General features: G+C 38.9%; 1 protein-coding gene across 1 annotated transcript in view; it reads left to right on the plus strand.

Annotated features, from left to right (window-relative positions):
• LOC116574089 (phosphatidylinositol 3,4,5-trisphosphate 3-phosphatase TPTE2-like) overlaps positions 1-27,791 on the plus strand; it is a 772,466-nt gene that overhangs the window by 15,531 nt on the left and 729,144 nt on the right. The window contains 5 exon segments of the mRNA XM_032314613.1: positions 820-873; positions 1,772-1,825; positions 4,111-4,164; positions 5,137-5,193; positions 7,515-7,583. Of these exon segments, the coding sequence (XP_032170504.1) occupies positions 820-873; positions 1,772-1,825; positions 4,111-4,164; positions 5,137-5,193; positions 7,515-7,583 (288 nt within the window).

The following is a 27,791-nucleotide window of genomic DNA, read 5'->3' on the forward strand; positions in this document are numbered from 1 at the left end:
AGAGTCTACAGTCTCTCATGGTTATTCTTAAGAACATCTGAAACAATACAGTGTCTTTGACTCTTTCTGAATCTTTCCAATCTAGCACCTATAGGCCACTGTTAATCCTTTTTAGCTCCAGTTGTGTTAAAGAAGAACAGGTCCTAGGAGGATCCTTCTTCCCCCTGGTGACTACCAAGCAAAACCTTTCAGAGATTTCCAGAATGCCTGTGTATGAGACTTACTTGATTGGGTGAAGAAGGGACAGAATGCTATTAAAGACAGGAGGAGGTAGCAGTAGGCAGGGGGCAGAGGAGCCCTCAGCAGAAGAAAGGAGCTAATGAAACCTGGATCCTTCACCCTCCAGAGCTTTGCCAACATGTGAAGCCACTGTCCCAAAGTCACAGTCACATGGAGGGAGCCCCTGTTCCAGACCTGCCAGTTTCTTGACACCGTTTGAGGGCAGGGAAGGCAAGCTTGAGAGGTGAAAGGCGGTGAAGGAGGGACTGGAGAAGCAGGAAATTAGATGGGAAAGAAGGAGGTATACCTGCAAATTGAGGGTGAATTTGAGATCAGTTCCACCATAATAGGCTGTTCCACACTGGCCAGGCTCAGTAGTTAAGATCTGTACTTGATCCTGGAGTCATCTGTATTTTTGCTAGGTCCATAATGCTTATTACAAACACGTAAGTCTTCATTTCTAGGGCAAACGAGATTTTAGGTTTCAAATAATTGATTTGAACGTGAAGTTTCTAAGTGTCAGTGAGTTTATAAGTTCAACTAAGTAAGTAAGTCTGGAAGTCATGTGATGTCTTACTGAGTCTGTTTTTAATCCTTTAGCCCTGGCCAGAGTGAACGGACAGCCCCATCTACCGAAGGACTCTGCGAAGTGATGTGAGCTATGATGAATACATACATAAATAAGTATCTCTACACACACACACACACACACACACACACACACACACGCACACACTGAGATTTGGGATGTTTGCTCTCAGGCTCACACATAGGAATACAGAGATCCTGTGATACTCTTTGTAATGTCTTCTCTTGGTAAGGCACTCTATGTAATATTCTTTGTCTTTTGAAGGTAGGTGGAAAAAGGATGAACAGGCTCTAGAGAGAGTCTTTTTGATTCCTGGTTTTGTTCATATTTGTCCACCATTGACGATTGTGGATAAGAGTCTACTAGAGTAGGAAAGGGAGGAGGAAAATTTATTTGGAGGAAAGAGGAGTTAGCAGAGAGGATGCAGCTAATGGATCCTGGATTTGTCCCTCACCCTCCAGAGCTCGGCCCCCCATGTGAGGCTGGTGCTCTAAACCTACCACCAAACTGGAAGGAACCTCTGCCTCGGGTCTTTAGCCACTGACCCTGCCTGAGGGGTAAGAAAGGCAACCAGGAAGCATGAAGAGTAAGCAGGCGATGAAGGCAATTGAGGGTCATGAAACGAATTGGGGTCAAATAGATCTGTACCTCTCAACTGCAGCTGAATTTGAAATAAATTCTACCAGAAAAGGCTGTTACACACTGGGATTAGGGTGACAGTATAGAACTTCTTACAGATTGATACATTGTTTATCTGTAGGCCCTACATAGTCCTTAGCCTCTTAAATAAAGCCTCATTTCTAATAAAAAGTGACCTACCAGGTTAAATTAGATGATATATGCATGAATTTTTAAAGATTGACCAGTTCATACTTAGAGAGCAGCTGTAGCTATTTAAATGTGGGAAAAAGTCAGTCTAGCATGACATGTGGTGTCTGACTATGTGCCTCTTTAATCCTTTAGCACTTCCGTGACTGAATTGAAACAGGACATGGATGAGGAAATCACCAGCAAATTGTGAGCTATAAGTGAATAAAGATTAATATATATTTATATGGACATATATGCACATATGTACTTATATACTTGTATCAACACAGACTCACAAAGACACATATACAAGCAATAGGAATTCATCAAAATCCTAGAGGAGAAGAGAGGCAGCAACCTCTTTGACCTTGGCCACAGCAACTTCTTGCTAGACACATCCCAAAGGCAGGGAAACAAAGGCAAAAAAGAACTTTTGGGGCTTCACCAAGATAAAAGGCTTTTGTACAACAAAGGAAACCATCTAAAAAGCTAAAGGGCAACCTAAAGAATGGGACAAGATACTTGCAAATACATTATCAGATAAAGGGCTAGTACCCAAAATCTATGAAGAACTTACCAACTTAACACCCCAAAACCCAAAACATGATGTCAAGAAATGGGCAGAAGCCATGAACAGACATTTTTCCAGAGAAGACATACGGATAGCCAATAGACACATGGAAAAAATGCTGAACATCACTCAGCCTCAGAGAAATGCAAATCAAAACCACAAGGACTGACCATTTCATACTAGCGGAAAGGGCTACAATTTAACAACTTAGGGAACAACAGATGTTGGTGAGGTGGTAGAGTAGGGGAACCCTCGAATGCTGTTGGTGGAATAATGCAAACCGGTCAGCCGCTCTGGGAAAGAGTAGGGAGGTTCCTCAGAAAGTTAAAAAGCATAGAGCTACCCTATAACCCAGCAATTGCACTAGTAGATATTCATTCAAAGAATACAAACATAGTGATATGAAGGGATACATGCACCCTTTTGTTCCTAGCAGCGATGTGTCCACAATAGCCAAACTATGGAAAGACGCGAGACGTCTATGAACGGATGAGTGAGTAAAGAAGATGTGGCGTATATATACTCAACCATCAAAAAGAATGAAATTCTGCCATTTGCCATGACGTGGATGGAACTTAACGGATATTTTACCCAGTGAAATAAGTCAGTCAGAGAAGGACAAATACCATCCGATTTCACTCATGTCGAATTGAAGAAACAAAACAGATGAGCATGGGGGAAGGGAAGGAAAAGAGGAAAACAGTGATAGAAACCATAGGCGACTCTCAACTATAGGGAACAAACTGGTTAGCTGAAGGGGAGGTCGGTGGGGGATGGGGTAGCTGGGTGATGGGCATTAAGAAAGGCACTCAAGGTAATGAGGACTGGGTGTTGTATGCAACTGATGAATCACTGAATTCTTCCTCTGAAACTAAAAATACAGTATATGTTAATTAAATTGAATGTAAATTAAAAAAGAAAAATATGAAGTTTCCTAATATAATCTTTTTTTCCCCATTTCATCTTGTTTCTTTTCAGTGTTCCAAGATTCATTGTTTATGCACCACATCCAGTGTTCCTTGCATTACGTGCACTCCTAATACCCAGCACCAGGCTCACCTAGCCCCCCATCCCGCTCCCCTCCAAAACCCTCAGTTTGTTTCTCAGAGTCTACAGTCTCTCATGGTTATTCTTAAGAACATCTGTAACAATACAGTGTCTTTGACTCTTTCTGAATCTTTTCAATGTAGCACCAATGAATACTACATTCAATGTAGTATCCTTTTTGGTTCCAGTTGCGTTAAAGAAGAACAGGTCCTAGGAGGATCCTTCTTCTGCCTGGTGACTACCAAGCAAAACCTTTCAGAGATTTCCAGAATGCCTGTGTATGCGACTAGTTGATTGGGTGAAGAAGGGACAGAATGCTATTAAAGACAGGAGGAGGTAGCAGTAGGCAGGGGGCAGAGGAGCCCTCGCAGAAAGAAAGGAGCTAATGAAATCTGGATCCTTCACCCTCCAGAGCTTTGCCACCATGTGAAGCCACTGTCCCAAAGCCACAGTCACGTGGAAAGAGCCCCTGTTCCAGACCTGCCAGTTTCTTGACACCATCTGAGGGCAGGGAAGGCAAGCTTGGGAGGGGAGGGCCTGGAGAAGCAGGAAATTAGATGGGAAATAAGGTATACCTGCAAATTGAGGGTGAATTTGAGATTGGTTCCACCGTAATAGGCTGTTCCACACTGGCTAGACTCAGTAGTTAAGATCTGTACTTGATCCTTGTGTTATCTGTATTTTATGGACCTAGCAGGTCCATAATACTTATTACAAACTTGTAAGTCTTCATTTCTAGGGCAAATGAGATATTAGGTTTCAAATAATTGATTTGCACGTGAACTTTCTAAGTGTCAGTAGTTTATAAGTTCAACTAAGAAAGTAAGTCTGGAAGTCATGTGATGTCTTACCGTGTCTGTTTTTAATCCTTTAGTCCTGGCCAGAGTGAATGGACAGCCCCATCTACTGAAGGACTCTCCGAAGTGATGTGAGCTATTTTGAATACATACATAAATATGTATCTCTACACACAGAAATACACACACACGCACACACACACACACACACACACACACACACACACTGAGATTTGGGATGTTTGGTCTCAGGCTCACACATAGGAATACAGAGATCCTGTGATACTCTTTGTAACATCTTCTTATGGTAAGCCACTATATATAATATTCCTTTTATTTTGAAGGGATCTGTAAAAAAGGATGAACAGGTCATACAATCATTTACTTTCTTCTAGGCTTCACCCTTAATACTAACAGCGAAACTGATAGGAAACTAAAATTGACTGTTTCTGTTGCTGTACTGGAGTGGGTTAGGGAAGAAAAATATCTTTTTGGGAAGGAGGGTAATATTAAAGTATAAGCAGTAAATGGTTTGTGTTGGAAGGATGAAGAGAATTCTTTAGCAGAAAAGATTTGAACTAATAGACCAGATCTGTTTGTGTTTGCCAGCATGTGCAACTGGTTCCCCAAGGCTGGACCTATCATTACATTGGATAGAATCATTGACTAAGACCTGTGGTGTCTAAGATACCATCTGAAGGTTAGGAAAGACATTCATAGTTCCTAAAGAGCACAGATGGACTAGAGGGCCTTTAGGTATTTAGGTTAATCAATAGAAATGTATATCTACACTGAGGTAAATGAATAAGTCCCACTATGAGAGGATGTTGTACACTAGGTCAGATCCAGTAGTAAAGAACTATATTTAAACTTTTAGTCATTAGTTGTTGTTTTTTTTTTTGACAAGTATGAGGTATTCATTATGAACATATAAAGTCTCATTTCTGGGGGAAATGACATATCAAGTTTCATATAACTGATTGATGTGTAAATTTGTAAAGAGTCAATTATTTTGCAAGTTAGAGAGTAATGTTAAAATTTGAACCAAAATATTTAATTTAGAAAATCATGTAGTCTGACTGTGTCCCTTTTTCATCCCTTAGTACTACTACCATGAGTGAATTTACATCGGGAACTTCTGATGGAATCTCCAAGGAAATGTGAGATATGAACAAAACTATCCACATGTAAATACAAGTATGGGGCAGGGGAGAAAGATTGAGATTTGGGAGATTGATTTGCAGGAGGATCCATGAACTTTAGAGTCTTGGACACCATTTGTAACTTTCTATCCAGTTTGAGTGGAATTTAATAAAAGAGGAACAGGCCATAAGAGGGATGCATCTTATTCCTTGTATTTTTCTCCCCCTCAGTTAGTGGCCACCAAAACTCCTAGGAAACTATCCTAATGCTCCATGTGTAAGGCTCTACTATAATGGAACAAGAGAGCAGAAAAAGCTATTTTGGAGCAGGGAGAAGGTTCAGGAGTAAAGAAATGTACACAAATTTGATTCATTAAGGTTTTTCCCACAGGACTAGGATTCTAATTATAAGCATAGAAAGCCTTATTTGTAGGGAGATATTAAATGCCAAGTTTCAAATGACCAGTTAGGTTAACTTTTAGGTCAACTAGACTGCAAATTGTAACATAGTATAGATAATTTTCATCTATAAACAAGTCTAGAGAGGCATGAAAAGTCTTAAAATATGCATTTTTAATTCTTTAGCAATGACCAGATTCAGGTGAAAAAGCTAATTTGTGTTGCCCCTTTGATGAAAGGTGAGATATAAACATATGGAGATAGAGGAAGGGAGATACTGAGATTTGTGGAATTAAGGAAAGTATTCATGGCAATGAGTTTCTTTGGTACTTTATCTAAAGTCTTTGCAACTTTCAGTATGTAACTTTCTTTCTCTTTTGCATCTTTTCTGGGGGAAAAAGAACAGATCATAAAAGGAAATAGTCTGTTACCTTTAATAGCATCCAAAACACTTAGGAAAGTACCAGATTGCCCAAGTATGAGATTCAATGTACTCCCTAAGTATGTGGGCCAAGAGAAGACAGAATTGAATTTGGAGCAAGGAGGACTTAGTGGTGGATAGGGAGCATAGGACCCCTCAGCAGAAAAAAAAAAAATGGAGCTAGCAGACGCTGGATGTATCTCTGACCTCCCAGAGTGCTGTCAACATGTGAGTCTGGTGCCCTAAACTTACCATCACACTGAAGGCAGGTTGGCAGTTACCTGACCCTTTCTGAGGTGCAGGAAAGGCTTCTAGGATGGGTTAATAGGTGGTTTAGGGACTTGAGAAGGCAGAAAATTACAAGGGCAAGCAAAGTGAGTATCTACAAACTCAGCTGAATTTGAAGCAAATTTAATCACAAAATGGTATTGGTAATTAAAAGAAGTGTACATAAACCTGATTTATTAATTTTTTCCACAGAGCTAAGGTTTTCATTACAAACAAAGTTCATTTCCAAGGAAAAATTATATAATACTAGGCTTCAGTGAGCTGATGAAGATGTAATTTTTTTGGGTCAACTACATTATAAATTGTAGAGTAATTGTAACTAATTTGTGTTTAAAAATCACTGTAGAAAGACATGGAGTCTTCCTATGTGTATTTTTAATCCCATAGCTCTGATTTTAGTGTGTTGAAAAAAGTAGCCACCAATGAAAGGTGAAATATAAATATGTAAAGGGAGAGGAAGGGGGATACTAAAGTTTTTGAGATCTAATTAGTTATGAAGTCCTTGTCTCCAAAAGTTATTTAAATCCTATCCAGGGAAAAGATATCCATGATATTTGAAGAGTAGAAGGTGGTAGAGGGACTGAGGTTCTAAATAACTAATTGACATATTTTTAAGAGTTCAGTCAGTTTATATATTGTAGAGCAAATGTATCTAATTTCAACCTAAAAAAAGTAAGTCTCTGAAGTCACTTGGTTCCATGTACAGTTTTAATTCTTCATACTGACCTGAATAAAGTGACACCAGAAGTATTTGACTACACTTTAATATATTTAAACTTTCAATGATGGTGCATGAAAGACTACTGATGTCATTTATTTGGGTCAGTGCTATATATACATTGATCTCTCTACATAGAGAGCCGAAGAAAGAGGGACACAGAGGAAGACAGGCAGAAGACCGAGATAGGAGATAGACTGAGGGTGTGGGGGCGGGGAGGAAAAATAGAGAAGGGAGAAGGGTGGGAGGAGGGAGAATAGAAGGAGGGAGGTGGGGGAGGGAACGCTAGAGAGATTCACAAAATTTGATCTTGGAAATACCCATGAGAATACAGAGTTTTCTGGACAACAAGTCTAAAATTTTTTCTAAATATTTAGGTCGTCCAGTGAGCTAAGTCATGTTTACCATATCCTTTAGATTCAAGGAATTGTTTTTGTTTAAATAAATTATCACATTGCTGTTACATGTAGCAAATCTCTAATGACATGTTTTTGCATTTGTTGGCGGTTATAGTATAATGGAACGACTCTCCAGGTTCCATGATGAAGATACTGAAGACAGTCTCTTTCTCAATTCAAATGAGTAAGTCAGTTTGAAGTTTGGAGGAAGGGAGCCATCAGTGGATCTCTTATTTTTGTAAAGGTAGATCTTGAACAGAGGCAAAGAGAAAATCTGAAAAGGTATCAAAATGTTTGAGAGGGGAAGTATACAATAATGACTCAAATTGAATTTGCAGATGAGTACCATGTTTGGAAAAAATATTTCTAAAGTTTCACAAATAAATGTTCTTCTAGTTTAAAAATGTGAAAATATTTTTAATAGATAATAATTTTAGAGTAAAGTTTTCTTAACAGAGGGTTTCAGAATGCTACTTATTCCTTAGTTGTGTTCCTTCCTCATTTTTCTTCTGGATATATTTTGGTACCCAGAATATATTTTGTGGATTTTTTCTATGAGCAAGTGGGACCCAACAAAAGTTGGGTAGTTTTAATCAATTTTCCCTCTGGTCTCCTATAGCTATTATTCTGTAAGTTGTTATATTGTTAATATTTTCCAGAATTTGGAGTAAATTTTTAAATTTTTAAATGCTTTTTCTTTTTTAGATTTTATTTTTAAGTAATACCACCCTGATTGTGCCCCATCAGTCTCATCTTGCCTGTTTTTAAATTTTTTCCCTTATTGTTGAGTTTTGAGAGATCTTGATATATGCTGAATACAAGTTTTTTTTTAAATTTTTTCAATTTATTTATTTTCAGAAAAACAGTATTCATTATTTTTTCACCACACCCAGTGCTCCATGCAATCCGTGCCCTCTATAATACCCACCACCTGGTACCCCAACCTCCCAACCCCCGCAACTTCAAACCCCTCAGATTGTTTTTCAGAGTCCATAGTCTCTCATGATTCACCTCCCCTTCCAATTTACCCCAACTCCCTTCTCCTCTCTAGCACCCCTTGTCCTCCATGATATTTGTTATGCTCCACAAATAAGTGAAACCATATGATAATTGACTCTCTCTGCTTGACTTATTTCACTCAGCATAATCTCTTCCAGTCCCGTCCATGTTGCTACAAAAGTTGGGTATTCATCCTTTCTGATGGAGGCATAATACTCCATTGTGTATATGGACCACATCTTCCTATACAAGTTTTTTTATCAGATGAATCTTTTACAAGTATTTTCTCCCAATCTGTAGTTTGTCTTTTCGTTTTTTTTTTTTTAAATAGTGTCTTTTGCACAGTGGAAATTTTAAATTTTGAGGAAATCTAATTTTTTCTCATGGTAGGGCTTTGGTGTTCAATCTAAGAAATCTTTTCATAATCCAAGGTGACAAATATTTTCTGCTTTCTTCTAGAAGTTTCACAGTTTCAGGTTTTACATTTAGCTATATGGATCCATTTTGAGTTAATTTTTGTGTACGTTGTGTGATACAGGTTGAAGAGCATTCTTTGTGAAAATGTATGTCCAGTAACTCCACTATGGTTTCTTGTAAGATTCTCTTTTGTCCATAGAATTGCCTTTGCATTTTTGTTGAAATCAGTTGCCCATATATATCTATAGGGGTCTATTTCTGATCTCTCTTTTGTTCTACTCTTCTGTGTGTCTGTTCTTTCCTTAATACCACATTGTCCTATTTAACATTAGAGTAAATGCTCAAATCACGTAGTGGCATTACTCTGCCTTTCCATACAAATTTTAGAATCAGGTTGTCAATATCTATAAAAAATAATACTGTGATTTTTTAAAAGATTTTGTTGAATGTATAAATTGGTATGTGGAAAATTAACATCGATATTGAAATTTCTAATCTATGAACATGATACATTTCTTATTTGGACCATGTTTTCTTTTCTTTCATCATGTTTTATAATTTTCAGCATGCAAATCTTGCATATATTTTGTTAATTTATACCAAAGTATTTCATGGGCTTTGGTGCTAATATAAATGGTACAGTTGCTTACATTTCTATTTTTCAATGTTTTATTGCTCATCTATAGAAATATAATTGAATTTTATATATTGGCCTTTACTTGGTAACTTTTTTAAATTTACATTTTAGTTCCATTAACTTTTATGCAGATTCCTTGGGATATTCTTGGTAGAACAAGCATATCATTGGCAAATAGGGGGAGTGTTCTTTCTTTCTAATCTTTATTTCTGTTACTTCCTTTCCTTGCCTTATTGCACTGTCTAGGGCCTCCAATACAACTTTGAATAGAAGAAAGTGTGAACTGACAGCCTAAATTCCTAATCACTGGAGAAAAAAGTCAGTCTTTCACCATCAAGATTGCCATTAACTGTAGCAATGGCTATGGCTTTTTGTAAATGGTGCTTGTCAGATTAAGGAAGTTTCTTCTATTTGCAATTCTGCAGTTCACTGAAAGTTTTTTTTTTTTTAAAGATTTTATTTATTTATCAGAGAGAGAGAGAGGATGAGAGAGCGAGCACAGGCAGACAGAATGGCAGGCAGAGGCAGAGGGAGAAGCAGGCTCCCCTCCGAGCAAGGAGCCCGATGTGGGACTCGATCCCAGGACGCTGGGACCATGACCCGAGCAGAAGGCAGCTGCCTTAAAAAAATAACATTTTTTACATTGTGAAAATTAATAAAGGAAATCTCACTAAAAAAGACTTGTGAAGTTTGGCAAGGGGAGCTCTCATACCCTAACACTTGCAGTCAGTTGCACATCCAACAGAAAGAGACTGCAAATCAATACTAACACAGCCCAGCCAAGAGAAATTGTCACAACTCAACCAATGAAGAACCACTATACTTAAGCCTCCCAATTTACTCTCTTACTTTTACTGTTTACCACCGACCAGTTTATGGTTTACTTTTAGTTTATAACAACCCCTTCCAACTTCCCCCTTTCCTCTATAAAAGAGTGTTTCTCTCCTTTGTGGTTTTGCCATAGCTTGCTTGTCCTGGATTGCAATTCTCTGCTCTTCCCAAATGAATCCATTTTTGCTGGTAAAATAACTGGTAATTTTATATTTTTTCTTTTAAAATATTTTTAAATTTAAGTTTATTTTTACTTAGTGATCAAAAATGGGATCCAAAAAAAAAAAAATGGGATCCAGAGAAGACCCCCAACAGCTCTGAGGCTGGTGAGCAAACAAACAGGTGCCAGTACCCACAGAGCCAATTCCTGAATAAACTCATTTTTGCTGGTAAAATAACTGGCAGTTTTATTATTTTTATTTTTTAAAATATTTTTACATTTGAATTCAATTTAATTAACATATACTGTATTATTAGTTTCAGAGGTAGAGTTCAGTGATTCATCAGTTGCGTATAACATCAAGTACTCATTCCATCAAGGGCCCTCCTTCATGACCATCACCCACTTACCCCATCGCCCCGCACCAACCCTCCAGTAACCCTGAGTTTGTTTCCTAGAGTTGTGAGTTTCTTATGGTTTGTCACCCCCTCTGTTTTCATCTGATTTTTCCTTCCCTTCCCCTATGTTCATCTGTTTTGTTTCTTAAATTCCACATATGAGTGAACTCCTATATTTGCCTTTCTCTGACTTATTTTGCCTAGCATAATACCCTCTAGTTCCATCCACGTCATTGCAATAGCAATATTTCATTCTTTTTGATGGCTGAATATCATTCCATTGTATATATACACCACATCTTCTTTATCCATTCATCTGTTGATGGATATGTGGACCCTTTCCATAGTTTAGCTATTGTGGACATTGCTGCTATAATCATTGGGGTGCATGTGCTTCTTTGAATCACTGTATTTGCATCTTTTGGTTAGATACCTAATAGTGTAATTATTGGGTCGTAGGGTAGTTGTATTTTTAACTTTTGGGGGAACATCCATACTCTTTTCCAGAGTGGCTGCACCAGTTTCCATTCCCACCACCAGCATAAGAAGGTTTCCCTTTCTCCACATCTTTGCTAACATCTGTTGTTTCCTGAGTTGTTAATTTTAGCCATTGTGACTGGTGTGAGGTGGTATCTCATTGTGGTTTTGATTTGTATTTCCCTGATGGCAGTTCTATTTTTAAGGTTAACATTACTTGGTGATCAGAAATGGGATTCAGAGAAGACCCCCAACAGCTCTGAGGCTGGTGACCAAAGAGGTGCTGGTACCCACAGAGCCAATTGTGCTCACTGCTTTCTTGCCCACCCTGGGGTTTGAGGGTAAGTTTTCTCCTGGATTTTGAGCTTTACACTTTGTGTTCAAGCTCTTCAGACTTTATTCAGGATCTGTTTCAAGGTCTTGTGTTTTGTATTTGTGTTTTTTTATTTGAAAGTACTCATTTGGCCTTTGGTCCAACTCTTTTTCAGAACCAGACTCTCCCTGTTGGAACTGTGCATTTGAACTGTGTTGGCCTTTGGTCTGACCCCCTTTGGGGACTGGACCATTCCATGAGGAACTGTGCCTGTTGGAATTACACAAGCCTTTAGTCTGACTCCTGTTTGGGATCAGATTGCTCCTACTGAACTGTGCTATCCTTTGGTCTGACTCCTTTTTGGAACCACATTTTACTACTGGAACTTTGCTGGCTTTTGGCCGGATTCCTTCTAGAACCATGCTGCTCCTACTGACACTGCTGTTTAAGAGTTTATCTCTTTGCTCTAAAGAAAAACCTCTAAGAAATGGGATGCCGGTCATCAAAACGCTCTGAGGGCTGCCTCCTCTTTTCCTCCTTCACCACTATGGGCACTCTGTTGGTTTTATATTTTCAAACTATGGTCCCTTCACATGTAATTTATCACTAAGTGTACTGACCTGACCAAAAATAATTTATAACTTAAGTGGCCTTATAAGAAATTTTAATATCCCCAAACTTGTTTTACTCAAAATTAAGTTAGAAAGTCATGGCTCCAAAACAAACAAACAAACAAAAAACTGAATGAGATACCTCCTTTAAATGGTACCTTAAGGCTTTCAGATGTTTTCAGGATTCTGTTTGCCTCTTTGTGAAATACTATTTCTTTATTTTTCAAAAAATTTCATTATATTCACTTAGCCAACATATAGTACATCATAAGTTTTTGTTGTAGTGTTCAATGATTCATTACTTGTGTATAATATTTCTAAATTAATTGAGGCAAACAAGCAATTGAAAGGGGTCAAAATGGCTTCTGAGGCCTCACCCCATTCCCTGGGCCAGCCACCCCTTGGTTGCAGACAGTAGAAGTCACCTTGTGCTCAGGCCCCAACTCTGGTGTCACTTTCCTCTATTCTCTCTATAGAACTTGCATTTTCCTCCTAATCCATCCCCATTCCTCCTCTCCTGAAACTATCAAAACCTGCCTCTTTAAAGTTAAGTCTAGTGAGTACCTAAATAAACCTCAGGTTTCCCATATTCCCTTGACTAAGTCCAAAATGAGACCCATAATTAAAGTTTCTTGAAGTGACTGGTACATGCATGCAGCAGTCCGTCTTGATGACAGCACATGCCAGGGGCGATTCTATTTTGCAGAACTGCTTGTCTCATTTGGAAACTCTCCAGTGAGGAGGGTGACTGCCTTATGGGTGGAATTAAAGGTGGTAGTCATGTGTTTGGCTAAAGCTTATACCTGCATTCTACGTCAGTGGTCAGCCACAGAAGGGGAGAGAATGGACAGGGGTTGGAAACACCAAGATGTTCTGTTGGTTCTATGTCAGGCCCTGACCACCTCCCAGTTGGTAGGCTTCTCCTATAAGTGGGTGAGTATGTGGCCTGGCAGGTAGGGGCACCCCAGATTCAGCACTTAGTCTAGTTATAGGGTAAGTAGGGCCTGCCATGAGTACCACATGCCCAAAGCCATCCCCACAGAGAGGGGAAGGCACCAACAGGAATGGATGCTTGTTTCCATAGTCAGGTACCAGCAATGATGAGTAAAGTGTAACTGCATTGTTGTGTGGGGATCCATCCTACATTATGACCTGTAGCATCTGTGGTCCTGTTGTGCCTCTCTATGCAAATGGGGCCATTCCCATGATTTGAACCAATGTTGCATTTAATCACCCCAAAAAACCCATTTAATCATCCCAAAAGCCATCCCATACCTATTCTATAGGTAGAATCTTATTTAACTGTTCCCATATCAAGGGAAAAATTTTGCTCTTTGTGTCTTCCTGGGTAGGGAGCCTGGATACCTAGTGAATATGGGTCCATCCAAGTAGGGGAAAGATAGTGTTATACCACGTATAAAAGCATTCCCAAGTGCTTTGGAGGGCAGCTTGAATTTGTCAAAGGAGGCCCATGGTCGCTGATAGGGGGAGTTCACTACACACCCAGTAATTGGTCTTTTTCTATAAGAAGCTGTGGTCAGGGTCCATTAGGTAAATGGGTTTCCTGTGCAGAATCTAAGGGCAAAAAGTAAGATGCTGAGTAGGCACCAGAAAAGGCTAGTGACAACTGACTAATAGAATCAGGAGGGGTGGGTGTTCCTGGATAACCCCACCCCTGGCCTCAGTCTAGCTCCAGACTGACTGTACCAAATTGTTAGCTCCTTTTCTGCTACATGGCAGGACAAACTTGGAAAGGATAGTGGGGTTATAATAATTCTCTGTAGGGCCATTATGATAGTATCCCTTTTCATGAGAGGCCTATTGGGGTGCATGTGCTTCTTTGTTTTGAGTGGAATGGGGTGAAGAAATGGGGGGGGATGGTTGGGTCTTATTCTATCCCTATCCTACAGGACTGAAAACCCAAAACACTGTACACTTGTTTGTCATTTCTAGCACTACATAGTTACATGTTCTGCTATAGATAGATCTTGTGGCAAGGGCAGTAAAAGGTTATCTTGTGTCCCTACATGCAGCAAAGAGCATCTTCCTGCATGCTGTCTACTTGTATTCTAAGGGTGACATCAGGGGTCCTTGAGCAAGTAGAGTATAGGCACTATTGGAATGTATATATTTATTTAATGTCTGTATAACTGTTGACAGGTGGTGTTTCCAAAAGGCCAACTGAGCTGTACTGGGATTACATGGTAGATGAAGATGCCAATGGACATCTTGAGCTTTGGCCCCCTTTGCACTTTATGTCCTGTGAAATGGGAGCCTTGGTTGCTGTCAGTATCAGTGGGCACCCTGTATGTAGCACACAGCTGTTCCAGGCCACAGATGGTGGCCTTCTGTGTGGCATACTTGGTGGGGTTGGCTTGCAGGAGTCCTGAATAAGTGCCATGCATGTCAAAGCATAATGTCAGCCATCAGAGAGTGGCAGGGGACCAGTCAATCTGCTATCTCTGAATGGAGTGCTCTGTTTTCTTCCCCACTACCTGTCTGTGTCTCTTGACAAAGGTCATGGTCGTTCCTGGGCACAGGTTGGGCTTTGTTGGTAGATGGTTACAGTGTCTTGGTAGTGCAGTGGTAAGTCCCAGTTCTTAACAACTGCCCACAAGGTCTGTTGTCCTCAATTTCCCGTGTTGTATAGCTAGGTGGCATTGTCTTCTTTTGGCAAGTCTTCTAGGAGGCAGATGTGGCCCAACTCATCGTTCTGTTGATTACCAGGTGGGGTGTGTGCAGTGTGTGCATCTACATGGTAAACAGTAGTGTTCATACCTTGTATGCACTGGAGTTCCACATGTTGATTCCCCAGCATGGGTGCCCTGTCACCATCTAGTCCTGTGCCTTCCATTGAAGAAATGATATGGTTGGTCCCTTATAGATTTCCCAGATTCTGTGCATAGAACAATGGAATTGGGCTCATGAAGCGCTTATGTTGTTTGCAGTTCAGCCCATTGACTTCTATGTCTGGCACCAGAGTCCATTAGATAGTTTCAGTTGAGGGTTGGATGGCAGTAGCTGTCCAGGTGCAGAGGTCACACCTTGCTGACCCTTGCTGACTCTACGGGCATGATCAGGGATTGGTAACTGTAAAGAATGGCAACTGTGGTGGCTTTGCAACCTCAGTTAATGGCTTTCCTTCAGAGGTGACATGAGTCAACAGGCCAAGAATGGAGTGTGGCTCCACACTAAGAGGGCTATTTGTCAAGGTACTGTGTTGCTGCAAGTAGGCATTCCATTTAGCTGCAGTCTGGATTTGGGCAATATCTGACTTGGGCTCTTGGAATGTATCCTTTAGCCATGCTGCTATAGGATGCTGAGTGCAAATGGTCACTGGGATCCTGTTAGTCATGTCTTCTACTTGCCGTAAGGCATGGTAATTAGCCCACAGTTTTTCTAAAATGCATTATCATGCTTCAGTTCCTTTCCATAACAGTGACCAGAAGCCTTACAGTATGCATTTGTGCCCTTGCCATTGCCATAAATTCCATCGAAACCCTTCTGGGTAACTGACTCCATCCAGTCAAGTGGCTGCCCCTGTACATGAACGCTTAAGTCTTGGATCTGTGTAACAGCCACCTTGGCTTCTTCAAATGCTTCTCTTTCCTTTGAAGACCAATCCCAATGGGCTTCTGTTCTTACAAATCTATAAAGGTGCTGAAGCTCTTGAGCCATGCAAAGGATAAATGGATACCAAGAGCTTAAGGAACCTAGGAAAGTTTGCAGCTGCTATGGTGTGGTGAGATGTGGATATCCTTGTATCTTATCAATAACTGCTACAGGAACAACTTCTTTTAAAAAAAATTCTAGTATAATTAACGTGCAGTGTTTAATAGTTTCAGGTGTACAATATAGTGATTCAGCAATTTTATACATTACTCAGAGCTTATTATGTTAAATGTACTCTTTAATCCTCTTCACCTATTTTACCTATGCCCACCTACTTCTCCTATGGTAACCGTCAATTAGTTCTCTATATCTAAGAGTCTGATTTTTGTCTTTTTATTTCCTTATCTGTTTGTTTTGCTTCTTAACATCCACAAATGAATGATCTCATACAGTATTTGTCTTTCTCTGACTTATTTTACTCAACATTATATTCTCTAGATCTGTATATGTTGTTGCAAATGGCAAAATTTCATTTTTTATGTCTGAATAATATTCCATTGTATGTATATATACCACCTCTTCTTTAGCCATCCATTTATCAATGAACACTTGGGCTGCTTTCATAAATTGGCTACTGCGAATAATGCTTTAATGAATATAGCAATGCATATATCATTGGAATTCATGTTTTTCAAATACCCAGTTGTGAAATTACTGGTTCATATGGTAATTCTATTTTTAATTTTTTGAAGAACTTCCATCTGTTTTCCACAGCGACTGTACCAGTTGGTATTGTCACCGATCATGTTCAGGGTTCCTTTTTCTCCCCACCCTCGCTAACAACTGTCATTTCTTGTGTTGTTGATTTTAGCAATTCTGACAGATGTGAGAAGATATCCCATTGTAGTTTTGATTTACATTTCCCTAATAATGTCTGATGTTGAGGATATTTTCATGTGTCTGTTGGCCATCTGTAGGTCTTTTTTGGAGAAATGTCTGTTCATCTGCTCATTTTTAAATTGGATTTTTTTTTTTGGTTTTTAATGTTGAGTTGTATTTGTTTTTACATATTTTGGATAATCCTTTAACAGATATGTCATTTGCAAATAACCTCTCACAGTTAGCAGATTGTCTTTTTGTTTGTTTGCTTCCTTCATTTTGCAAAAGCTTTTTATTCTGTTATTGTCCCAATAATTTAATTTTGCTTTTGTTTCCCTTACCTTAGGAGATATATCCTGGAAAATGTTGCTATGGTTGAGGGCAAAGAAATTACTGCCTATGTTTTCTTCTATAGCTTTTATGGGTGAGATCTCACATTTACGTCTTTAATCTACTGCAAGTTTATTTGTGTGTATGGTGTAAGAAAGTGACCCAGTTTCCCTCCTTTTCATGTAGCTGTCCAGTTTTCCCAACATCATTTGTTAAAGAGACAATCTTTTTCCCCATTGTATATTCTAGTCTCCTTTGCTGTAGATTAGTTGACCACAAAAGCCTGGGTTTATTTCTGGGCTCTCTAATATGTTCCTTTTGTCTATATCTCTGTTTTCGTGCCAGTACTATACTGTTGTGATTACTATAACTTTGTAGTATATCTTGAAATCTGGGATTGTAATATGTTCCACTTTGCTGTTCTTTGCAAGATTGCTTAAGTCATTTGAGTTCTCTTGTGGTTCCATACAACGGTTTAGGATTCTTTGTTCTAGTTCTATGAAAAATGCTTTTGATATTTTGATAGGGATTGCATTAAATGTATAGATTGCTTTGGGTAGTATGTCTATTTTAATAATATTTGTTTTCCCAAACCACAAGCATGGAATATCTTTCCCTTTGTTTGTGTCATCTTCAACTACTTTAATCAATGTTTTAAAGTTTTCAGAGTATATTCTTCCTTCTCCTTGGTTAAGCTTATTCCTAGGTATTTTACTCCCTTTGGTGCAGTTGTAAATGGGATTGTTTTCTTAAGTTTCCTGCTACTTTATTAGTGCATAGACATGCAACAAATTTCTATATGTTAATTTGGTATTCTGGGACTTTAATGACTTCATTTATCAGTTCTAGGAGTTTTTGGTATAGTCTTTAAGGCTTTCTATATATAATATTGGATTACCTGCAAATAGAGACTAACTTTCTCCTTACCAATTTAGATGGCTTTTATTTCTTTTTCTTGTCTGATTGCTATGGCTAGGACTTTGAGCACTATGGTGAATAAAAGTGGTGAGAATAGACATCCTTTTCTTGTTCCTGACAGGGGAAATTCTCCCAGTCTTTCACCATTAAATATAGTATTAGTTGTGGGTTTGCATATATGGCCTTTATTATATGGAGGGATATTTCATCTAAACCTGTTTTGTTGAGTTTTTATCATGAATGGATGCTATATTTGTCGAGTGTCTTTTCTGCATTGATTGAAATGATCATATATGTATCATCCTTTCTCTGGTTGATGTGTTGTATCACACTGATTGACTTGAAATATTGAATCACTCTTGCATCCTTGAAATAAAGCCTGCTTGGTTTTGATGGCAAGTTCTTTTTAATGTATTGTTGGATTTGGTCTGTTAGCATATTGAGGATTTTGGATCTATGGTCTTCAGTGATATTGGCCAGTAATTCTTTTTTGTAGTGTCTATCTGGTTTTGGTATCAGGGTAATGGTGGCCTCATAGAAGGAATTTGGAAGCTTTTCTTCCTCTTCTATTTTTGGAATAACTTGGGAAGAATAGTTATTAACTGTTCTTTAAATGTTTAATGGAATTCATCTGTGAATCCACCTGGTCCTGGAGTTTTATCAGGAGTATTTTCAATGACTTAATCAATTTCATGCTAGTAATTGGCCTGTTCAAATTTTCTATGTCTTCCTGATTCAGTTTTGGGAGGTTCTATTTCTAGGATTTATCCATTTCTTCTACGTTGTCCAATTTGTTCACATATAATTTTTCATGAGATTTTCTTATAATCATTTGTAATTTTGTGGAGTTGTATCTCCCCTCCTTCATTTCTGAATGTATTTATTTGTGTGTACTCACTGCCATGTCCTCTCTCACTCTCACTCTTGCTCTTTCTTTTTGAGTTTGGCTAAAGGCTCATCAATCTTCTTGATCCTTTCAAAGAACAAGCTCCTGGTTTCATTAATCTGTTCTATTGTTTTTAAGTCTCCATTTCACTTATTTCTACTCTAACCTTTATTGTTTCCTTCCTTCTGCTGGCTTTGGTTTTGTCCTTTTTCCAGCTCCTTTAGGTGTAAGGTTAGGTTGTTTATCTGAGGTATTTCTTGCTAATTGAGGTAGGCCTGTATTGATATAATCTTTCATCTTAGAACAGCTTTTGATGCATCCCAAAGATTTTGGACCATTGTGTTTCATTTTCATTTGTCTTCATGTATTTTTTAATTCCTCTTTGATTTCTTGGTTGACTCATTCATTGTTTAGTAGCAAGTTATTTAGTTTTAAATTTAAAAATTTGATTAAATTTTTTTTAATTTTTAATTTACTTTTTAAAAAATTTTTTCAATTTATTTATTTTCAGAAAAACAGTATTCATTATTTTTTCACCACACCCAGTGCTCCATGCAATCCGTGCCCTCTATAATACCCACCACCTGGTACCCCAACCTCCCACCCCCCCGCCACTTCAAACCCCTCAGATTGTTTTTCAGAGTGCATAGTCTCTCGTGATTCACCTCCCCTTCCAATTTACCCCAACTCCCTTCTCCACTCTAAGTCCCCATGTCCTCCATGCTATTTGTTATGCTCCACAAATAAGTGAAACCATATGATAGTTGACTCTCTCTGCTTGACTTATTTCACTCAGCATAATCTCTTCCAGTCCCGTCCATGATGCTACAAAAGTTGGGTATTCATCCTTTCTGATGGAGGCGTAATACACTATCCCCAGGGGTACAGGTCTGTGAATCACCAGGTTTACACACTTCACAGCACTCACCAAAGCACATACCCTCCCCAATGTCCATAATCCCACCCCCTTCTCCCAAACCCCCTCCCCCCAGCAACCCTCAGTTTGTTTTGTGAGATTAAAAGTCACTTATGGTTTGTCTCCCTCCCAATCCCATCTTGTTTCATTGATTCTTCTCCTACCCACTTAAGCCCCCATGTTGCATCACCACTTCCTCATATCAGGGAGATCATATGATAGTTGTCTTTCTCTGCTTGACTTATTTCGCTAAGCATGATACGCTCTAGTTCCATCCATGTTGTCGCAAATGGCAAGATTTCATTTCTTTTGATGGCTGCATAGTATTCCATTGTGTATATATACCACATCTTCTTGATCCATTCATCTGTTGATGGACATCTAGGTTCTTTCCATAGTTTGGCTATTGTGGACATTGCTGCTATAAACATTCGGGTGCATGTGCCCCTTTGGATCACTACGTTTGTATCCTTAGGGTAAATACCCAATAGTGCAATTGCAGGGTCATAGGGCAGTTCTATTTTCAACATTTTGAGGAACATCCATGCTGTTTTCCAGAGTGGCTGCACCAGCTTGCATTCCCACCAACAGTGTAGGAGGGTTCCCCTTTCTCCGCATCCTCGCCAGCATCTGTCATTTCCTGACTTGTTGATTTTAGCCATTCTGACTGGTGTGAGGTGATATCTCATTGTGGTTTTGATTTGTATTTCCCTGATGCCGAGTGATATGGAGCACTTTTTCATGTGTCTGTTGGCCATCTGGATGTCTTCTTTGCAGAAATGTCTGTTCATGTCCTCTGCCCATTTCTTGATTGGATTATTTGTTCTTTGGGTGTTGAGTTTGCTAAGTTCTTTATAGATTCTGGACACTAGTCCTTTATCTGATATGTCGTTTGCAAATATCTTCTCCCATTCTGTCAGTTGTCTTTTGATTTTGTTAACTGTTTCCTTTGCTGTGCAAAAGCTTTTGATCTTGATGAAATCCCAATAGTTCATTTTTGCCCTTGCTTCCGTTGCCTTTTGCGTTGTTCCTAGGAAGATGTTGCTGCGGTTGAGGTCAAAGAGGTTGCTGCCTGTGTTCTCCTCAAGGATTTTGATGGATTCCTTTCGCACATTGAGGTCCTTCATCCATTTTGAGTCTATTTTTGTGTGTGGTGTAAGGAAATGGTCCAATTTCATTTTTCTGCATGTGGCTGTCCAATTTTCCCAGCACCATTTATTGAAGAGGCTGTCTTTTTGCCATTGGACATTCTTTCCTGCTTTGTCGAAGATTAGTTGACCATAGTGTTGAGGGTCTATTTCTGGGCTCTCTATTCTGTTCCATTGATCTATGTGTCTGTTTTTGTGCCAGTACCATGCTGTCTTGATGACGACAGCTTTGTAATAGAGCTTGAAGTCCGGAATTGTGATGCCACCAACGTTGGCTTTCTTTTTCAATATCCCTTTGGCTATTCGAGGTCTTTTCTGGTTCCATATAAATTTTAGCATTATTTGTTCCATTTCTTTGAAAAAGGTGGATGGTACTTTGATAGGAATTGCATTAAATGTGTAGATTGCTTTAGGTAGCATAGACATTTTCACAATATTTATTCTTCCAATCCAGGAGCATGGAACATTTTTCCATTTCTTTGTGTCTTCCTCAATTTCTTTCATGATTACTTTATAGTTTTCTGAGTATAGATTCTGTGTCTCTTTGGTTAGGTTTATTCCTAGGTATCTTATGGTTTTGGGTGCAATTGTAAACGGGATTGACTCCTTAATTTCTCTTTCTTCTGTCTTGCTGTTGGTGTAGAGAAATGCAACTGATTTCTGTGCATTGATTTTATATCCTGACACTTTACTGAATTCCTGTATAAGTTCTAGCAGTTTTGGAGTGGAGTCTTTTGGGTTTTCCACATATAGTATCATATCATCTGCGAAGAGTGATAATTTGACTTCTTCTTTGCCGATTTGGATGCCTTTAATTTCCTTTTGTTGTCTGATTGCTGAGGCTAGGACCTCTAGTACTATGTTGAATAGCAGTGGTGATAATGGACATCCCTGCCGTGTTCCTGACCTTAGCGGAAAAGCTTTCAGGTTTTCTCCATTGAGAATGATATTTGCGGTGGGTTTTTCATAGATGGCTTTGATGATATTGAGGTATGTGCCCTCTATCCCTACACTTTGAAGAGTTTTGATCAGGAAGGGATGCTGTACTTTATCAAATGCTTTTTCAGCATCTATTGAGAGAATCATATGGTTCTTGTTCTTTCTTTTATTGATGTGTTGTATCACATTGACTGATTTGCGGATGTTGAACCAACCTTGCAGCCCTGGAATAAATCCCACTTGGTCGTGGTGAATAATCTTTTTAATGTACTGTTGAATCCTATTGGCTAGTATTTTGTTGAGTATTTTCGCATCTGTGTTCATCAAGGATATCGGTCTATAGCTCTCTTTTTTGGTGGGATCCTTGTCTGGTTTTAGGATCAAGGTGATGCTGGCCTCATAAAATGAGTTTGGAAGTTTTCCTTCCATTTCTATTTTTTGGAACAGTTTCAGGAGAATAGGAATTAGTTCTTCTTTAAATGTTTGGTAGAATTCCCCCGGGAAGCCGTCTGGCCCTGGGCTTTTGTTTGTTTGGAGATTTTTAATGACTGTTTCAATCTCCTTACTGGTTATGGGTCTGTTCAGGCTTTCTATTTCTTCCTGGTTCAGTTGTGGTAGTTTATATGTTTCTAGGAATGCATCCATTTCTTCCAGATTGTCAAATTTATTGGCGTAGAGTTGCTCATAGTATGTTCTTATAATAGTTTGTATTTCTTTGGTGTTAGTTGTGATCTCTCCTCTTTCATTCATGATTTTATTTATTTGGGTCCTTTCTCTTTTCTTTTTGATGAGTCGGGCCAGGGGTTTATCAATTTTATTAATTCTTTCAAAGAACCAGCTCCTAGTTTCGTTGATTTGTTCTATTGTTTTTTTGGTTTCTATTTCATTGATTTCTGCTCTGATCTTTATGATTTCTCTTCTCCTGCTGGGCTTAGGGTTTCTTTCTTGTTCTTTCTCCAGCTCCTTTAAGTGTAGGGTTAGGTTGTGTACCTGAGACCTTTCTTGTTTCTTGAGAAAGGCTTGTACCGCTATATATTTTCCTCTCAGGACTGCCTTTGTTGTGTCCCACAGATTTTGAACCGTTGTATTTTCATTATCATTTGTTTCCATGATTTTTTTCAATTCTTCTTTAATTTCCCGGTTGACCCATTCATTCTTTAGAAGGATGCTGTTTAGTCTCCATGTATTTGGGTTCTTTCCAAACTTCCTTTTGTGGTTGAGTTCTAGCTTTAGAGCATTGTGGTCTGAAAATATGCAGGGAATGATCCCAATCTTTTGATACCGGTTGAGTCCTGATTTAGGACCGAGGATGTGATCTATTCTGGAGAATGTTCCATGTGCACTAGAGAAGAATGTGTATTCTGTTGCTTTGGGATGAAATATTCTGAATATATCTGTGATGTCCATCTGGTCCAGTGTGTCGTTTAAGGCCTTTATTTCCTTGCTGATCTTTTGCTTGGATGATCTGTCCATTTCAGTGAGGGGAGTGTTAAAGTCCCCTACTATTATTGTATTATTGTTGATGTGTTTCTTTGATTTTGTTATTAATTGGTTTATATACTTGGCTGCTCCCACGTTGGGGGCATAGATATTTAAAATTGTTAAATCTTCTTGTTGGACAGACCCTTTGAGTATGATATAGTGTCCTTCCTCATCTCTTATTATAGTCTTTGGCTTAAAATCTAATTTTTAATTTACTTTTTAAAAAATTTTTTCAATTTATTTATTTTCAGAAAAACAGTATTCATTATTTTTTCACCACACCCAGTGCTCCATGCAATCCGTGCCCTCTATAATACCCACCACCTGGTACCCCAACCTCCCCCCCCCCCCCCCCGTCAAACCCCTCAGATTGTTTTTCAGAGTGCATAGTCTCTCGTGATTCACCTCCCCTTCCAATTTACCCCAACTCCCTTCTCCTAACACCCCTTGTCCTCCATGATATTTGTTATGCTCCACAAATAAGTGAAACCATGTGATAATTGACTCTCTCTGCTTGACTTATTTCACTCAGCATATTTTTTATTTATTTTCGGCATAACGGTATTCATTATTTTTTCACCACACCTAGTGCTCCATGCAATCCGTGCCCTCTATAATACCCACCACCTGGTACCCCAACCTCTCACCCACCCGCCAATTCAAACCCCTCAGATTGTTTTTTAGAGTCCATAGTCTCTCATGGTTCACCTCCCCTTCCAATTTCCCCCAACTCCCTTCTTCTCTCTAACTCCCCATGTCCTCCATGCTATTTGTTATGCTCCACAAATAAGTGAAACCATGTGATAATTGACTCTCTCTGCTTGACTTATTTCACTCAGCATAATCTCTTCGAGTCCCATCCATGTTGCTACAAAAAGTTGGGTATTCATCCTTTCTGATGGAGGCATAATACTCCATAGTGTATATGGACCACATCTTCCTTATCCATTCGTCCATTGAAGGGCATCTTGGTTCTTTCCACAGTTTGGCACCCATGGCCATTGCTGCTATAAACATTGGGGTTTTAAATTAAAAAATTAAAAGAAATTTTTTTCTTGTGATTGATTTCTGGTTTTGTACTATGTGGTTGGAAAAGATGCATGATATGATTTCAATCCTTTTGAATCCTTTGAGATTTGATTTCTGGCCTAACATGTGATCTATTCTGGTGAATGTTCCAAAAATAATATGTATGCTGCTGTTCTAGGATGGAATGTTCTGAATCTATGTGTTAGGTCCCTCTAGTCCAATGTGTGATTCAAAACTACTGTTACCTTGTTAATTTTCTGTCTGGATGATCTATCCATTGATGTAAGTGGGATGTTAAAGTCCCCTACTATTATGTTATTACTCTCAATTTCTTACTTTATGTCTGTTAATAGTTGCTTTATGGATTTAGGTGCTCCTAGGTTGAGCACCTAATTGGTTATATTTGGATGCATACAATTATGCCTTCTTGTTGGTTTGTTCCCTTTATGTTTATGTCTCTGTCTCTTGTTACAGTCTTTGTTTAAAATCTGTTTTTCTGATCTAAGTATTGCTATCCTGGACTTTTGCTTCCATTTGCATAGTAAATGTTTTTCCATCCTCTCACTTTCAATCTACATGTCTTTAGATCTGAAATGAGTCTCTTGTAGGCACCATTTACAGATAGGTCTTGTGCTTATCCATTCAGTCACCCTGTGTCTTTTTATTAGAGCAGGTAGTCCGTTTGCCTTCTAAGTAATTATAAATAGGTATGTACTTACTGCCATTTTGTTACTTGTTTTATTTTTTATTCTTTTTAGATTTTATTTATTTGAGAGAGAGTGAGAGAGAGAGAGAGAAAGGAAGTGAGAGAGAGCATGAGCAGTGCCAGGGGAGAGGGATAAGCAGACTCCCATCTGAGCAGAGAGCCAGATGTGGGGCTTGATCTCAGGACCCTGAGATCATGACCCGAGCAGAAGGCAGATGCTTAACTGACTAAAACAACCAGGTGCCCCTTTGTTACTTGCTTTGTAGTTATTTTTGTAGTTCTTCTCTTGCTTTCTTCAATTGTGGCTTAATGGTTCATAAAGTGATATGCTTGGATTCCTTTCTCTTTATTTTTTTGCATAATTACAGGTTTTTGATTTGTGGTTATCATTAGGTTCATGTCTAACATCTTTTGCATATAGCAGTCTATATTAAATTGATGGTAGCTTAAATTTGAACCCTTTCTAAAAGCACTATATTTTTACACCTCCCACCACATTTTATGTATGTGATGTCAGACTTTATATCCTTTTATTTTATGAATCCCTTGACTGATTTTTATAGGTGCAATCGATTTTACTGCTTTTTCCTTTACCTCTATACTGGCTTTATAACTAATTTACTACTTATTATGTTTGTAATTATATGTGAAATATTTTCCTTTCATGATTTTCTAATTCTTGATAATGGCCTTTTCTTTCCACAAAAAGAATTTCCTTTAATGTTTCTTGTAAGACTGATATAGTAGCAATGAACTCCTTTCACTTTTTTTTTTGAAGAACTATTCATTTCTCCTTCTATCCTGAAAGAGAGCCTTGCTGAGTAGAGTGCTCTTAAGGGCAGGTTTTTTTCTTCTCAGCACTTTGAATATATTATGCCACTTCTGGCCTCAGAGTTTCAGCTGAAAAATCAGCTGATAGACTTATGGGGTTTCCCTTTTATGTAACTGCTTTATTTTTCACTTGCTGCTTTAAGATAAAATCTCTTTACCACTACCTTCTACCTTTTTAATTGTTATGTATCTTGGTGTGGACCTCTATGTATTGACTTTATTGGGGGCTCTCTGTGTCTCCTGGATCTAGATGTCTGTTTCCATCCCCAAATTTGGGAAGTTTTCATCTGCTATTTCTTCAAATTTTGCCCCCTTTTCTTTCTCTTCTCCTTTTGGGATTTCTATAATGTGAATGTTAAGTTATTATGTTTGATGATTTTGCTGAGTTCCTATCCTCTTCATATTTTTATTCTTTTGTGTTGTTGTTTAGCTTGATTGCTTTCTGTTACTCTATGTTCCATCTTGCTGATTGATTCTTCTGCCTCCTCTACTCTATTTATTCCCTCTAGCATATTTTTAATTTTGGTTATTGAGTTCTTTACCTCTGGTTGGTTCTTTCTTATATTTTATAGCTCTTTTTTGAAGGTCTCCCTGAGGTCCTCCACTCTTTTTTTAAGTCCAGAAATTATCTTTATGACCATTAATTTGAGTTTTTTTTTCTTTTAAATCAAGCATATTGCTTATCTCTGTCTCATTTTAGCTCTTTTGCTCTTGTTTTTTCCTGTCCTTTCATTTAGGACACATTTTTCTGTTTCCTCACTTTAACTAACTTCCTGTGTTTGTTTCTATGTATTAGGAAAGTCAGTTATGTCTCCTGACTTTGAAAGTAGGAACCTTATGAAGAAGAGGTTCTGTGGTGCCTGTTTACCAGAAACAGGTGCTTCAGGGGTTTCTCCTATGTGGATTCCATTTACTCTACTGCTGTAGGCTAAGCCTCACTTTCCTTCAGTCCAGTTGGCTACAATGGCCTGTTGGCTACAATTTGCCTGTTGTAGGCTGGCTTAGGTCACTCTGCTGTCAAGGGGCCAGTCTGGGACTGCTGTGGACTTGCAGTTGGGTGGTATCAGCAGTCAGACAAGATGCCTGCCCTTAACTCGTTTGCTGGGGCTGCAGTCACACTGAACTCAGGGCACTCTCCCTGTGCTGCTGAGAGGCTTTGGTTGGTAGGTGAGACCTGCAGACTAACGAGATACCAGCCTCCAACCCATCTACCAGAAGTACAGTGACCCCAAACTGTTGGTTTATCTCCCTGTGCTGCCCCCTGGCAGGTTCTTGTTGACAGATGCGTCTGGCAATCTGATCAGATACCTGCTCCCATCTATCTGTTTGGGTGGCACATGCATTGATTGACAGGGCACCCTGCACTGCCAATTATAAGGTTCAGCTGTTGGGACTACAGTAGAACTAGTGTGTGTAGTTATCTTCCCTTTACCTTCCATCCTTAGGGCAGGTGTCATTTTGAAGGCAGCCCCTCTAAGTTGGGCATGTTGGATGTGGCAGATCCACAGGAGAATACAAGGGCAAGGGACATGCTGTTGGCAGGGTAGCTGTAAAGTATTTTCACTGGTTCCTATAAGTGCCAGGCTATCTAGGCTAGGGAGGGGGCAAATGGTCCCACCAGCTCTTTTGTTCTTGGGGAAGTCTAAAGATCACTGCTCTCCAGCACATACTCTGAGATTAATAAATAAATCTCCTTCACTATACCCCAGATACTTTTCAAACTGCTGCTTCTATGCTTATCTCAGTGGGATTGCTTGTTTTTCTTGCTCCTTAAGGGCAGGGACTCAGTTTCCTATTGCCCTCTGGCTCTCTTAGAACTAAGCCCACTGATTTTTAAAGTACCCTGAATTAAGTCCTGCTGGTTGCACAAACT

Source organism: Mustela erminea, chromosome 15, assembly GCF_009829155.1.
Source record: "Mustela erminea isolate mMusErm1 chromosome 15, mMusErm1.Pri, whole genome shotgun sequence".
NCBI lineage: Eukaryota > Metazoa > Chordata > Mammalia > Carnivora > Mustelidae > Mustela > Mustela erminea.